This window comes from Macaca fascicularis, chromosome 14 (assembly GCF_037993035.2).
Source record: "Macaca fascicularis isolate 582-1 chromosome 14, T2T-MFA8v1.1".
NCBI lineage: Eukaryota > Metazoa > Chordata > Mammalia > Primates > Cercopithecidae > Macaca > Macaca fascicularis.
The window spans coordinates 31061327-31075208 of NC_088388.1; the positions used below are offsets into that span (position 1 = coordinate 31061327).

The 13882-nt window shown below is 46.5% G+C and overlaps 1 protein-coding gene across 5 annotated transcripts in view; it reads left to right on the forward strand.

Moving 5' to 3' along the window:
* Positions 1-3100: 3100 nt before the first annotated feature.
* The window catches only part of ELF5 (E74 like ETS transcription factor 5), a 35305-nt gene continuing 24523 nt past the window's right edge, over positions 3101-13882 (forward strand). For 4 of the 5 annotated variants that reach the window (XM_005578222.5, XM_065528327.2, XM_074013973.1 and 1 more), the window contains exons 1-2: positions 5102-5377; positions 11219-11343. In XM_005578222.5, the coding sequence (XP_005578279.1) occupies positions 5352-5377; positions 11219-11343 (151 nt within the window). In that variant the 5' untranslated portion in view covers positions 5102-5351. Of the gene's footprint in view, positions 3218-5101; positions 5378-11218; positions 11344-13882 lie in introns of those variants that run through there. The other variant, XM_005578223.5, reaches the window with a different exon arrangement.

Consider the following 13882-nt stretch of genomic DNA (forward strand, 5'->3'; position numbering starts at 1 on the left):
GGCTCCAGAGGCAGGCAGCCTAGACTAAAATACTTGCTCTACCACTTAGCTGTGTAACCATGAACCTCTCTACTTAACCTCTCTGTGCCTCAGTTTCCTCATCTGTAAATTAGAGATGATCAGTAACTTCCTTGTCAAAAATGTATGAAAATTTAACGTAAAGAATGTAACAGGTTAAAATGTAGATAAGCCACACTTAGTTAGGGCTCCCTCTACTCCCCAAGTTTTCACTCATTTAATTCACACCCTAAAAGAAATGTAATCCTTTTTCCCCATTTTACAGATGAGGCAACTGGGATGCAGAGATGTTCAACAGGCTTCCCAGACCCACCCAGACAGCAAATGGCAGATCAGAGAGTCAAACTTAGGAAGTCTCCTTCCAGAATCTGTTTCCTTAGCCACTATGTTACAATTATAAGCCCAATTAGTGTTACTTAATATTGCTGTATGGCCAGGACACCAGAAGCAGGATAGGCTGGGAGTTCTAAAATGTCTCATTCCTTCTTCTGCCCCCCTCCCCACACCCTAGTCCTTTTTTACCTTCCTCTTCCATCCCCAATCCCCATTCTTGTTGTCATTCAACACTCATAATGCAGTTCTTAGATGCTTCGTGTTCAATATCATCCAAGATCTCCACTCCAATCAAATTTAAGTTTAAAGTAATAGTTAAACTTAGAGTCAAATTCCTCTTTTATTTTGGGTTTATCTTAATCATCCCTTTTATCCACTGGTCCAGAAGCCTGTAATTTCACACACAGGCACCCAGAAATGCTATATTATACATTTGGGACCATGAGACAGAGTTCATGGTCTTATACATCCATTGTCAGAAGACTTTTACACTCAAATAATTGAGTCAGTTGGGCAGCCACAGCCCCTGGGGAAAAAAAATTGAGCCAAGAGAGTACAGAAAAAAAATACATAATTTCTCCAAAAGACTCTTTACTTTATTTTTATTTTTTTATTTTTTATTTTTTTGAGATGGAGTCTCATTCTGTTGCCCGGGTTGGAGTGCAATGGCACGATCTTGGCTCACTGCAACCTCCGCCTCCCGGGTTCAAGCGATTCTGCTGCCTCAGCCTCCTGAGTAGCTGGGATTACAGGCATGCACCACCACACCTGGCTAATTGTTGCATTTTTAGTAGAGATGGGGTTTCACCATGTTGGCCAGGCTGGTCTCAAACTCCTGACCTCATGATCTGCCCACCTTGGCCTCCCAAAGTGCTAGGATTACATGCATAAACCACTGCACCCAGCCCAAAAGACTCTTTTCTAAAAAAAGAATCAGAATAACATATTTTCCCTAAAAACCTCTCCACTGAGAAGAATGTATATGTTCAGAAAGAAACATTGGTAACATTTCAGAAACCAGTGACAAGATAGGCCAGTGCCCAACAATGGAAAACATAGTGTGTAGGACTATCACAGTCCACTGTCCCCTGGGAACCAAAGAGGAAGAGAAGTACAGAATTTTAAAGCGTAAAAGAAGCCCAAAGACCATGTAATCCAGTTACTTGCAAATCCTTTCTAAGGGCAGATTCTTTTGTTCAAATGAAATCTTACCCAGAAGATTTATATAAAAGCTGAGATGCTCGTATTGAGTCAGGAAGGAACAGGGTGGTCTACAGCCTAACCCACTCTACTCCACTCCCATCCTCTCACCCACAAAAGTCATTGTAAGGGCTCCGGGGAACCCCCAGGGTTCCTCAAGTCACAGTTTGAAAAAATCACTATTTTAATCCCACTTCCTCCTTTTGCCACTGGGGGAAAATGAAGACCAGAGAAGTTCAGGTTATCCAGCCAAGATAGGGGCCTAGGCAGTCACCTATCTTTCTTCAACAATTTTTCCATGATGACACCCCGTAGCCTCTCATGAACTGCCTTTTGTTTCTGCAGACTCTGTGTGTATTTGTATTTGTGTGTCTGTACCCATGCCCGGTGATCCCAGGAAAACCTAACAAACCAGTCCCTGCTTTCGCCTTAAAACCTGGAGTCTGTCATTTGAATACAACATCGCAGCTGCCCAAGATGGCTAGAAGCAGAATGCAAAAAGGCACAGCATTATAAATACCTGTCTCATAGATGACCTGGGACACTGCCTCACAGCCTAAATTAGGCAGTTTCTGTTGTCACCGAGAAGTACTAAAAAGCAGTCAGTTCTCAGCGAGACACCTGAGAGCTGGCATCCACAACAGGCCCCCTGGCCTATTAGCTTTGGACACCTGACTGGGCCACTAAGCCTCTTCATTTCTCTGTCTGTGAAACAGAGGAGGGGAAAGGGAGGAAGCCGCTGCACGGCTCATTACATCCAAGTGTTAGAAGTTTAATAAGTTAATGTGTCTGATGCCCTGATGGGGCTTAGGGAGAAAAAGTAGAAGAAAAGGCCCTAAAGTAGTTCTCCAAGCTGCCTATTCCCTTCACCTGGTTGGAAGGTGTAGGTTGGAAGAAATAGCAAGGGGGAGTCCTGGTGAACGTGCCCTATCAAGGAAAATGCTGCAGTCATCATAGCTAACGGAGGGCTTGCCTGGCCTCCTCTGAATCTCATAGTAGCCATGAGGAGAGGCCCCATCACTTACATTAGACTCATGAAGCCCAGGGATGTTAGCTACATTTTTCTAGGTAGCACAGCTAGGAAATGATGGACGCAGAATTTGAATCCAAAGGCAACTAGCTACAAAACCTAAGGTCTTAACACCGGCCCTATAATGCTCTTCCTTCTCACCACATGGGAAAAACGGAGAAAGACATGATCTTACAAAAGCACTGCGCTCAGGCAGCCTGGGAGAGAGGCAGTTTAGACCGGCACCAGGGTGGAAACTGCGTTTCCCCTCCAGCTTGCACAGAGGAAAATTCCTCAGCAAACGCACGATCCCGCACAGCTCCCAGGGACAAGAATTTTCTGCTTGTTTACTGAGTCCCCTAGGCTGGGAGTGGGGGGTTGCAGGGCAGGGGTGAGTTGGCACAAAAGCAGGATAAAGGTAAACTTTCTGCATATGAGAACCATTTCCCCCTCTTCCAAGGAGCCGTGTCACACTGTATGTCACCGTCATCAAAGGGGCTGTGCATAAACCTGAAAAACCAAACGGACCTGTCTGTAGGTGTCACTTATATCACAAGGCTACAGGTGCTTTATTTCCACTGTACGCTGGTGCTGGGAGCGCCTGCCTTCTCTTGCCTTGAAAGCCTCTTCTTTGGACCTAGCCACCGCTGCCCTCACGTAAGCGCCTTTTCTTTGCTTTTTTGGATGAATCGTAAGGGGTGTCAGGTCTCAGAGGCTCGGCCTGGGGTCTGGGTCTGCTCGTCCATCTGCAGCTCCAGGGCCGGCACCTGCGCTGGGTGCAGTCCCAGGGCCTCCCGGGAGCTGTTTGACACGGATGTGATGGTTTGCCTGAGAGAGACCTGTTTGCCTCCGCAGGCCGTGCGGCCACCCACCCTCCTCACAGCCCCCACTCCCTCAGGATCTCTTAGCTGAACCAAGGGGAATTAAGAGAACGTGCCCAGGCACTCAGTTCTGTATCCACCCTAAAGCTTCTTTAGGAAGGGAAGCTGGATTTTACACAGAAAAATATTCAGCTTCAAGGAAAGCCCCCACCTACCCTTCTCCCCTGACTGAATTCCTTTCCCCACCGGCCTGCCCACGGTCCCCCACCCCTCGATACAGGGAACTGCCTTATTATAGTATGGGGCATTTTCAGGAATTTGTACAAAATAGTTTTAAAAGAAACCCATTTGCCCTCTGACATCTCTCCAGAAGAGAATGCTTCCAGAAAAGCAATGGTTAGGGTTTTTCCACTGTGTTCTCAGGCCTTGTCAGACTCTGCAGTGTGTGGGATTTCTGTGGGGGTGCCCCCTGCTGACAGCCGCAGGTAGCACAAGCTCTCTCCTCAGGCTGAAGCCGGGCCCGCGTGTGGATGGATGAGTCTTTTGTACGCCCGAAAGTGTGTCAGACATCATTAGGTGCAATCGCTTCATGTTACAGATGAGGAAACTGAGGCCAGAAAGGCTAGATGACTTAGGGAGGCAGCTCTGTGTTTCAGTCTAGTTCAGAGACCCAGGGAAAGGGGTGGTTTGCCCGTCCAAGTGAACGCTTGATTCTTTTGTCTTCGTGTTCTCTGTGACACTGTTTTTGATCATCTAAGGTATTCTCGGGCCAGAGTTTTCAGTTTGGTCGTTCTCCTTTTTCAGAAGTCACCAGAGTAGCAAATTTTTACATACATTGTTGATGGCTGATTTTTCCCTCTAAAACAGGATTGAATATATGTGTTATGCCCCATCCTTTGCATATATTGGATTGCATGATTTAAAAAAAAAAAAAAATCCCTATTTTAAAGATGAAGAAACCGGAGGTCAAAGAGGGGCGTGAATATTTATATACTACATCTATATGAAAAAAAAAAAAGCTTAAGAATTTCAGCAGGCTGGGTAGTAAATGTGCCCCACGTTCGCGGCAGCAGAGGTAGGATTTAACCCCTGATGTATTTAATCCAAAACTGATAAGCTTTGCATCGAAGCCCACAGCAAACTACATGGCATACCTTTTTGGATCTTCACTGCACCTTCAGAAAAACAGCTATAAACAGAAAAACAACTATAAACAAACAAACATGCAAACTCCCTATGCAAGCTAAAGAAAGATGAGAAATCACTTAACAAGAGGTCAGCAAATTGGTTCTCATAGCTGCTGGGGTTCCTCCCAGAAGAACAAACACTCAAGCACCCAACCCTCAATCTTTCTTTAGCAGTAAGTGTTGAAATACTCCACTGGGTTCTCCTCAATGGGCCCCTTCTTAGGGAGGTCCAAGGGCTGGGAAATCGACCCTCCCTTGCTCACAAGGCTTAGGACAGAGTGGATATTTGGGTGTCACTGAGGCTTTGGGGAAGGAAAACCAATTTTCTTCCCGATGAGACCACTCAGAGGGTGGGATTGAGGAAGCCCTTTCTTGGCCCCTTTTTTTCTATATTTTGCACCCTATGGCCTTTTTCTGCCCAGTGACGATTTGGCCCGTAAACTGCCAATGTGTAGACGCTTAATTGGGTCAATTTTTCGTCACATGCCCAGAGTGAAGTTGATGATCACCACCAGAGTCAGGAAGGAATTTTCCTCCTCTGGCAAACTGGCCAAGGCTGAGTGGTTTGCTCCTTCCCCTCTCTCTGGGAGGCTGAGCAGGGGTGCCAGGTTGTTCAGGCCATGGCGCCACACCTGTTATTGCTGCCTCTGATTTGTGTAACGCTGAGAAGCCCACAGGCCTGTGCCTCCGACTGGGTGGACGCTCTCTGTGTGCATTTGGTGTGTGAGCCGGCTCTGAGAAGGGTTCAGAAGCCACTGGAGGCATCCGGGGACCTCAGCTTCCATGCCATCGCTGCCTCACTCCCACAGGTACCTGCAGCCCACTTTCTCACGTGTGAAGTGAGCCCACCTGATTCCTCCACCTTGTGTTAATCATTCCTGAGCCTTTCCTACTTACTAGGCAGCTAGCACGATGACTACATTTGGGGAAAACTGATTCCAACTTCCATTGATCTATTGGTGGGCAGTGAGTGAGGGTCCAGAGTGTGTAGGGTACCCAGCTAGCCTGGGCAAAGAATGTCCAGCTGTCCTGAGGTATCTACATCCTACTGGGGTAGAAGGCAGTGGGCACAGGAGAAAAGGGAGAAGAGGAAATCAGGGGGTTTTTTCAGCACTAGAAGTTCAGTCTGTGTGTGTAGCGGTTGGATTTTCCTCCAATTTGGTGGACTTGCTCGACCAAAAAAATCCCAATATAATCAATGTGTATGCATTTGCGTGTGCATGCCCAGGTTTGGAAGTGTTGGCTCAATCAGATGGATGTCTGCAGAAAGTCACAGAGTTAGGGCAGACCTCGGGGGCCGTCTTATCTGTGTTCTTATTTAGTGGTTGAAGAACTGAGATTTGGAGAGGGGCAAGAGGCAAAATCATAACTCCAGGCCCAGGGCTTCTTCCATGAGGAGCCAGCTAGTCCCTCACAAAATGAAAAGTGTGTCCAGAACAGCAGGCCCAGAGACCTCCCAGGAGATCGCTGTCCGTCCTGACGCTGACACTAGGTTGATCTATCACAGCGCTTCTCCACCTTTTCTCTTTATCACTTCTCCTAAGGACCCTTTTTAGGTCATTTTTTTCTTAATCATCTCCCCACCAGAAATGTGAATATCAGAGATACACTATACATCTACTGTAGACCTTTGGAGTGTGAAAAAACACTGTAATTAATATCTCAGTTTTTTGACCCCCAAGAACCCATTTTTGTCCCCTAAAGAGGGGGGCAATATCACCCCCCTTGAGCAGGCCTGGCCTAACCTCAGACCTGTGTTCGCATATCCCTGGGCCTCAGTGTTACTGCTAAGAGGCTCCGACCACCTGCCTTTTCCCACCCATCCTGCTCTACCTCCATTAAGAGCTAAAATGTTCAATGATTGCAAAGACCTTAGAGGGCCTAGAGAAGAGAGGCTGCTGAATACAAAGCAGCCATTATTCCTGAACTCTCACACCTACTGCATGCTGGCTAAGTAACCAAGGTCTTTTGTGGAGAGCCCAGAGTTAATAACACCTGCTCCTACTGTAATAGGAAAAAAACAAACAAACAAACAAAAAGACACCTTTTTCTACTTTTATGAGAGATATTTTTCCAAAAGCAAGAAATAATTACAGAAGAAAAATAGCATGTTTTACATCTGAGAAGGCCCTTAACAAAAACTTAATGGATATAATTTGCCTTAGAAGGAATTACCAAAGGGAATCAGATACAGCGTTGTGTAACACAGAGCACTAGAGAGATTACAGATCAAGTGAGTGGGCCGGTGTAAAGAGGAGAAAGAATAACAATATTAAAGGAGGTAAAAATCCTATTGATCAAAGAATATTTCTAGTTTTTATGTAATTCCATTCAATTTACCAAATGACCTTTTTTTTTTTTTTTTTTTTTTTAACACCAAATGACTTTTGAGAGCAATTAGTCAGGCATAGATGAGGAAGACCTCATTTCCATTGTCACATTTTGTATTTGGTGGATTCTTTATTCGACATTGAAGACCTAGGGACTATTTTATATTTTCTTCCATACGGAATTCAGCTCTCCTTTCTCCCAGCCCAGTGAAGGTCATATCACAGGCCTGCCATCCTCTTCTTTAGTTTTCTGAGCCTTCTGGCCCAGAACAAAAGGGATATATTTGTCTTCAGCCCCTCACTTAAAGGAAATTTTCTGAAGTCCAGTCCAGAAAGCAGAAGTGGCTTTCAGCTCCTGGGGCCCTTCCCTTCCTCATAACCTCTCACCCCATCCCTCAGCATCCTACCCCCTCCCTGCCCCCCACATTCAGCATATAAAACCAGCCAATCCGTGGGAAAATCACAGCCCAAACCCATGCAGGCTTGACATCTGTTTGATTGGGCCCCCAGGAGGAGATCCATGCCCACGATAATCTGCAGAGCACATTAACCCTCTCCAGGCATCAGAGAAGAGACTTCCCAGCAGGGTCTGGAAACTCCCAGGTGATGGCCCAGAAAAGGTGCCTAACTGTCAGAATTCAAACTCGGTTATATATTTACATCTGGAGAGGAGTTCTCATGCACATGTTGTTGTTGTTGTTGTTGTTATTTTGAGACAGAGTCTTGCTCTGTCACCCAGGCTGGAGTGCAGTGGCACGATCTCAGCTCACTGCAACCTCTGCCTCCCAGGTGCGAGTAATTCACATGCCTCAGCCTCCTGAGAAACTGGGATTACAGGTGTGCACCACCATGCCCAGCTAATTGTTGTATTTTTAGTGGAGATAGGGTTTCGCCATGTTGGCCAGGCTGGTCTCGAACTCCTGACCTCAAGTGAACCACCCACCTTGGCCTTCCAAAGTGCTGGGATTACAGGCATGAACCATTGCACCTGGCCTCTCATGCACATTTGATGATGATGATGATGATGATGATGATGATGATGATGATGTTGATTGGAGATTTTCAAGCATCTGTAAAGAATTGACGTTTGGTTTCAGAATCACACAGTCCTGCCCCTCTTAGTATTGAGGTTTGATTTGCTATATAAGTGTGCCTTGGGCTCAACTGTGTTTTCAGAAAGAGAAGCAGATGGGCTGAGAGTCAGAAAACTAAGGACCTCCCTGCCACTTAACTCTGGCATCCATTAGCTATGTGACCTTGAGCTAGTTACACAAATTCCCTGAGTCTCAGCTTCCTCAACTGTAAAATGGTGGAGGTGAGGAGGGAAATTGGACTCAGTATTTTCCAACATGTGGTACTCGTGGTACTCGCATAAACTGGCAATATGCCAGATGAATCTGGTTAGGGGTTGCAAACTTTTTCTTGAAGGGCCAGGTATTTTAGGATTAGCAAGCCAAAAGGCAAAATAAAGGATATGATGTAAATATTTATATAACCACTTAAAATGTAACCACTTAAAAATGTGAATTTTTTTTATTTTTTATTTTTTTTGTGAGACGTAGTCTTGCTCTGTCGCTCAGGCTGGAGTGTAGTGGCACAATCTCAGCTCACTACAACCTCTGCCTCCTGGGTTCAAGCGATTCTCCTGTCTCACTCTCCTGAGTAGCTGGGATTGCAGGCATGTGCCACCACGCCCAGCTAATGTTTGTATTTTTAGTAGAGACGGGGTTTCACCATGTTGGCAAGACTGGTCTTGAACTCCTGACCTCAGGTGATCCACCCGCCTCAGCCTCCCTAAGTGCCAGGATTACAGTCGTAAACCACTGTGCCCAGCAGTAAAATTATTTTTAACTGCAGACTTTACAAAAATAGGTGAGGGACTGCATTTTGCCTGTAGGATGTAGTTTGCTAACCCCTGATTTAGGTGGCGCATGCACCATTTTTATTCAAATGCTTAAATATTTATTTTTATGTATGTTTTAAAAATCCGGACTTCCAATTTATAGTGCTGATATAAAGTTTTCTTTTTAATTACCATATTTATGTTAAAACAAAAAGGGAGTTGATGATTTTTTTTAAGTATTTTAAGTAAATAATAGTGCTTATAGTATATGGATTGAGTGAAATTTATGACAGTCGTAGGCAAATGACTGAAGTTTAGGAAACACTGGACTAGATAAAGAATTCGTTCCTGCCAATCTTAAAATTCCATGTGTTTAATATCGCAAGACACTTACCAGTGGTGTGATTTTGAGCTGCTATGTTCCCTTCGCGAAATGAGGAAAGAACTACTCTATCTCAACATTATTTCGAGAATCAGAAAAAAGAATTCGGGTGAGCAGATTCTTTTCATCTGTCAAACACAGATTATTATTTTTTCGGAATTGTGGGGAGATGGGATTCAGCAGAGAGTGGCATGTGGGAATATGGGAAGCAGTGAAGTTGAGACTGGCACAGGCAAGAATGTGTTAAAGCGGGGGCCCCAGGCCTGTTCTTTTCTGCCTTCCTTCCAGCCTCAACCACACACCCTTCCCCAGAGCTCCCTGCCGCCGCCAATGTGGGTGGGGACTGGAGCACGGCAATTAGAATCATGGGCTTTTTAAACAGACACACCTGAGCCGCCACCCAGTCTCGCTGGCTTTGTATGTGTTATCCGGAATCGCAGAGCCTCCATCCCTCTTCTATGAAATGGAACTGCTTGCCAGTACCTATCTCAGAGTGGTTGTTCTGAGCAGACCAGGAATAATGAAGTTAAAGTGCTAAAGTACTTAGTATGAAGCCCAAAGTGCTTGTTGCAGTGAGCGCAGGTCCACACTCGTCTCCAAAACCTTGGGCCACACACGCTACAGAATTCTGAATTCTTCACAGATTAGGAAGGCGAGATAGTATATATATATAGTGGAGTACAGATTACCCCTCAGGTTTAGGGTTGCTCAAAACATTAATATTTCCGCACTGCATCATAAGAATATTCACTCAGTGCAATAAATAAAACTGATACCATAGTTATAAAACTGTATAACATATATATGTTGTATGTATGAGTATGTATATATAAAACAGTATATAAAACTATATAACATCAATTCAGGACTATTTTGTGCTGGAAAATAAGATTGCAGCAAACACACACACACACACACACACACACACACACACACACTTCCTTTCAGTTTTCAGAGCTTTCAGATTTCAGAATTATGGATTAATCATACACAGTAATTCTTACCTTGTTTTTATTATTTTTTTTGGGGGGGGGGCCAGTTTCTGTGGCTCACACCTGTAATCCCAGCACTTTGGGAGGCCAAGAAGGGGAGATCACTTGAGGTCAGGAGTTCGAGACCAGCCTGGCCAACATGGTGAAACTCCATCTCTACTAAAAATACAAAAATTAGCTGGGCGTGGTGGCAGGCACCTGTGATCCCAGCTACTTGGGAGGCTGAGGTGGGAGGATCGCTTGAACCTGGGAGGCAGAGGTTGCAGTGAGCTGAGATCACACCACTGCACTCAGCCTGGGCGACAGAGTGGGGTTCCATCCTAAAAAAAAAGTCAATTTTATTTTATTTTTATCATTTCAACTTTTAGTTTAGATTCAGGGGGTATGTGTGCAGGTTTGTTACCTATGCGTATTGCATAATGCTGAGGTTTCAGGCGCTATTGATCTCATCACCCAGGTACCAAGGGTAGTAGCCAGTAGTTAGTTTTTCAGCCTTGGCCCCCTTCCCTGCCTCCTCCCTCTGGTAGTCCCCAGTGTCTGTTGTTCCCATCTTTATGTCCAGGACTACTCAACATTTAGTGCCCCCTTCTAAGTGAGAATATGAGGTATACGGTTTTCTGTTCCTGACTTAATTTGCTTAGGATAATGGCCTCCAGCTGCATCCGTATTGCTGCACAGGGCATGATCTTGTTCTTTTTTATGGCTGCATCTTACCCTGTTTCTAGAAGCATATTATTGAACATCATAAGTCAGAGTTCAGGGGTCAGATGTGAGCAAACAGGAAACATAAATAAAGAGGCAGTATTGCATATTCAGAGCCTCCATGCTCAAGTCCCCCTCTTTGCCACTTCCCAGTTATATCACTTGGGCAATTGTCTCAACCCTTTTGCCTCAGTTTTCTCATCTAAAATGGGAATAGACAGGATGTGGCAAGGATGGAACAATGTCACTTGTAGGTGACATTAGGGGGTGCCTGCTCCTAGTGAGTGACATGTTTGTTATCATTTTTAAAAACCAAGTATCGCCCTGCTAGGGGCTCCTGCACAGTGTAGCTTTAGGAGTCCCTCACCCCAGCCTCCTCACGACCTCTCCCGCTGTTGCAGGGTGATGTTGGACTCGGTGACACACAGCACCTTCCTGCCGAATGCATCCTTCTGCGATCCCTTGATGTCGTGGACTGATCTGTTCAGCAATGAAGAGTACTACCCTGCCTTTGAGCATCAGACAGGTACGTACGTTTGAAGGAGCCCATCTGAGCGCAGCCAGGATGGGCTAGGGCAGGAGGTGGTGCTGGCCTCAGGTGGAAGACAAGGCTGTGCTGGGGCCTAGGAACACCAGAGTTCAGGGCAGAGGGCTGGAGGGCTCCTGGATGGAAGGAAGGGCAACCTCTTGCAGATAAAAGGTGCTGGAACCTTCACCCCCAAACTCCCTAGTCCTGTGGCCTTGCGGCCGTGCGCGGCTCAGCTAACCTCTCTGAGCCTCATTTTGCTACCAAGTAAAACATACGTCTCTTAGAGTTATTATGATATTTAAACAATGTAGTAGAAAGAAAGCCCTTAGCCCAGGACCTGGTATACTGTGGTTGCTTGATCATGGTGATTTTAGCCAACATTTACCAAACACAAGCTGTGTACCAAACCTTGTGCCAAGCGCCATCTCATCCTTGCCAAAACCCGATGAGATGAACAATTATTATCCCCGTCTTATAAATGAAGAAACTGAGATATAGAGAGGCTAAGTGACTTGCCCTGGGCCTCACAGTTAAGCTCCATGCAAGTTGACCCATCTTATAGTTGATATCACACTGTGGTTATTGATATTAATATATCATTATTCTCTGAGCTTCTATTTCTTTTTCCCTAAACCAGGGGTGATGAGAGCTACTATAAGGACTAAGGGAGCCAAAGGGTGTAAATATGTAGCCTGGCACAAAACAAGTGCTCAGTAAATATGAGCCCCTCGCTGTTCCCCAGGCCCCCCTCCCCACCCTTCCTCCTCTCTGTCAGCTGGGATTTCTCTACCTGAGAAGGCAGCATGGGACCTTGAGAAAATCCCATGCCGGAGGGAGGCCAGCCGAGCTTTGCCCCACGAAACCCTCTGAGGGCCTCTGTCACTGAGGTGCTTGGGTGACCGCACATCACAGCACACCTGGCTGACTGCTGGCACACAGGAGCACGCACTGCTTGGCGGTCCTGCAAGTGCCAAAGAAGCTGTCAGTCCTCACTGAGTGTTAACCCCATGTAGGAGTCCAGACTCAGTATCCGGAGGCAGGCAGTGTGCAAGAGAGGCTATGTCTCCAGGGGCTGCAAAAAGTCCACTACCAGAAGCCCCTGCCTCTGGGGCCAGGGGCCAGGCCACACTCACAGACTTGAGGCACTTACCTACATAATGGAATCCCACACCTGCCCCCACCCTACAAGGACACACGCACACACGCGCGTGCGCGCGCACACACGCATATGGAAATCTCTTACCCTCATCTGTAAGGTCTAGATCATTGCATTTGGACTTGAATCGAACAGATACATTGTACAATTCTCCTTTAGGCGTAAGAAGCACCTTATTTCCCAGAAAGATATGAGAAATGTACTCCATCTCCTTCCCTTGAAATTTGGTTAACAGGTTAAATCCAAAGGAGGAAAATGGGCCGGGCGCGGTGGCTCAAGCCTGTAATCCCAGCACTTTGGGAGGCCGAGACGGGCGGATCACGAGGTCAGGAGATCGAGACCATCCTGGCTAACACCGTGAAACCCCGTCTCTACTAAAAATACAAAAAACTAGCCGGGCGAGGTGGCGGGAGCCTGTAGTCCCAGCTACTCCGGAGGCTGAGGCAGGAGAATGGCGTAAACCCGGGAGGCGGAGCTTGCAGTGAGCTGAGATCCGGCCACTGCACTCCAGCCCGGGCTACAGAGCAAGACTCCGTCTCAAAAAAAAAAAAAAACAAAGGAGGAAAATGAAAACTTTCATGTCGCCCTGCCCTCCCTATGTGTCCCACAGTGGTGGGGCCCAGCTCCAGGCTCGCTCTCTACCTATGCATAATGCCAGGCCTCACTTAAGCCAGACCTGCCATTGTGGGAGCCCCTTCTTTCTGCCTATTCTGCTGGGAAGCAGTTGGGGTGGCAGTGGGAGGGGTGGGCCACAACCACCTGCCCCAGGCAACGGCCTGGACAGTGAAGCAGCAGCTCTGTGTTGTGAAGACCTGGTGTGTCCCAAATGGGAAGTCTGGCTTTGACACTGGCTGTGTCATCTTAACCTCTCATGTCCCAGTTAGTTTTCTCATCTGTAAAATGGGAATGACCACAGTGCTACACAATGACTCATATGCGAATGAAATGAGTTATTACAAGGGAAGTGTTTAGGACACAGTCTGGTACCTGGTAAGCACACATAAGTGTTTAAAAAATTGAAGGATTAGCTGGACTTGGTGGCTCACACCTGTAATCCTAGCACTTTGGAAGGCCGAGGCAGGATTATCACTTGAGCGTAGGAATTGGAGACCAGCCTGGGCAACATAGTGAGACCTCGTATCTATAAAAAATTGTTTAAAAATTAGCTGGGCATGGTGGCACATGCCTGTAGTCCTAGCTACTTGGGAGGCTGAGGCAGGAGGATCCCTTGAGCCCGGAAGACCGAGGCTGCAGTGAGCTGCAATCATGCCACTGCACGCCAGCCTGAGTCACAGAGAAGGAAAAAAAAGGGTCAGGGAGCAGGCACAGTGGCTCCTGCCTGCAATCCCAGCACTTTGGGAGGCCAAGGCAGGCAGATCA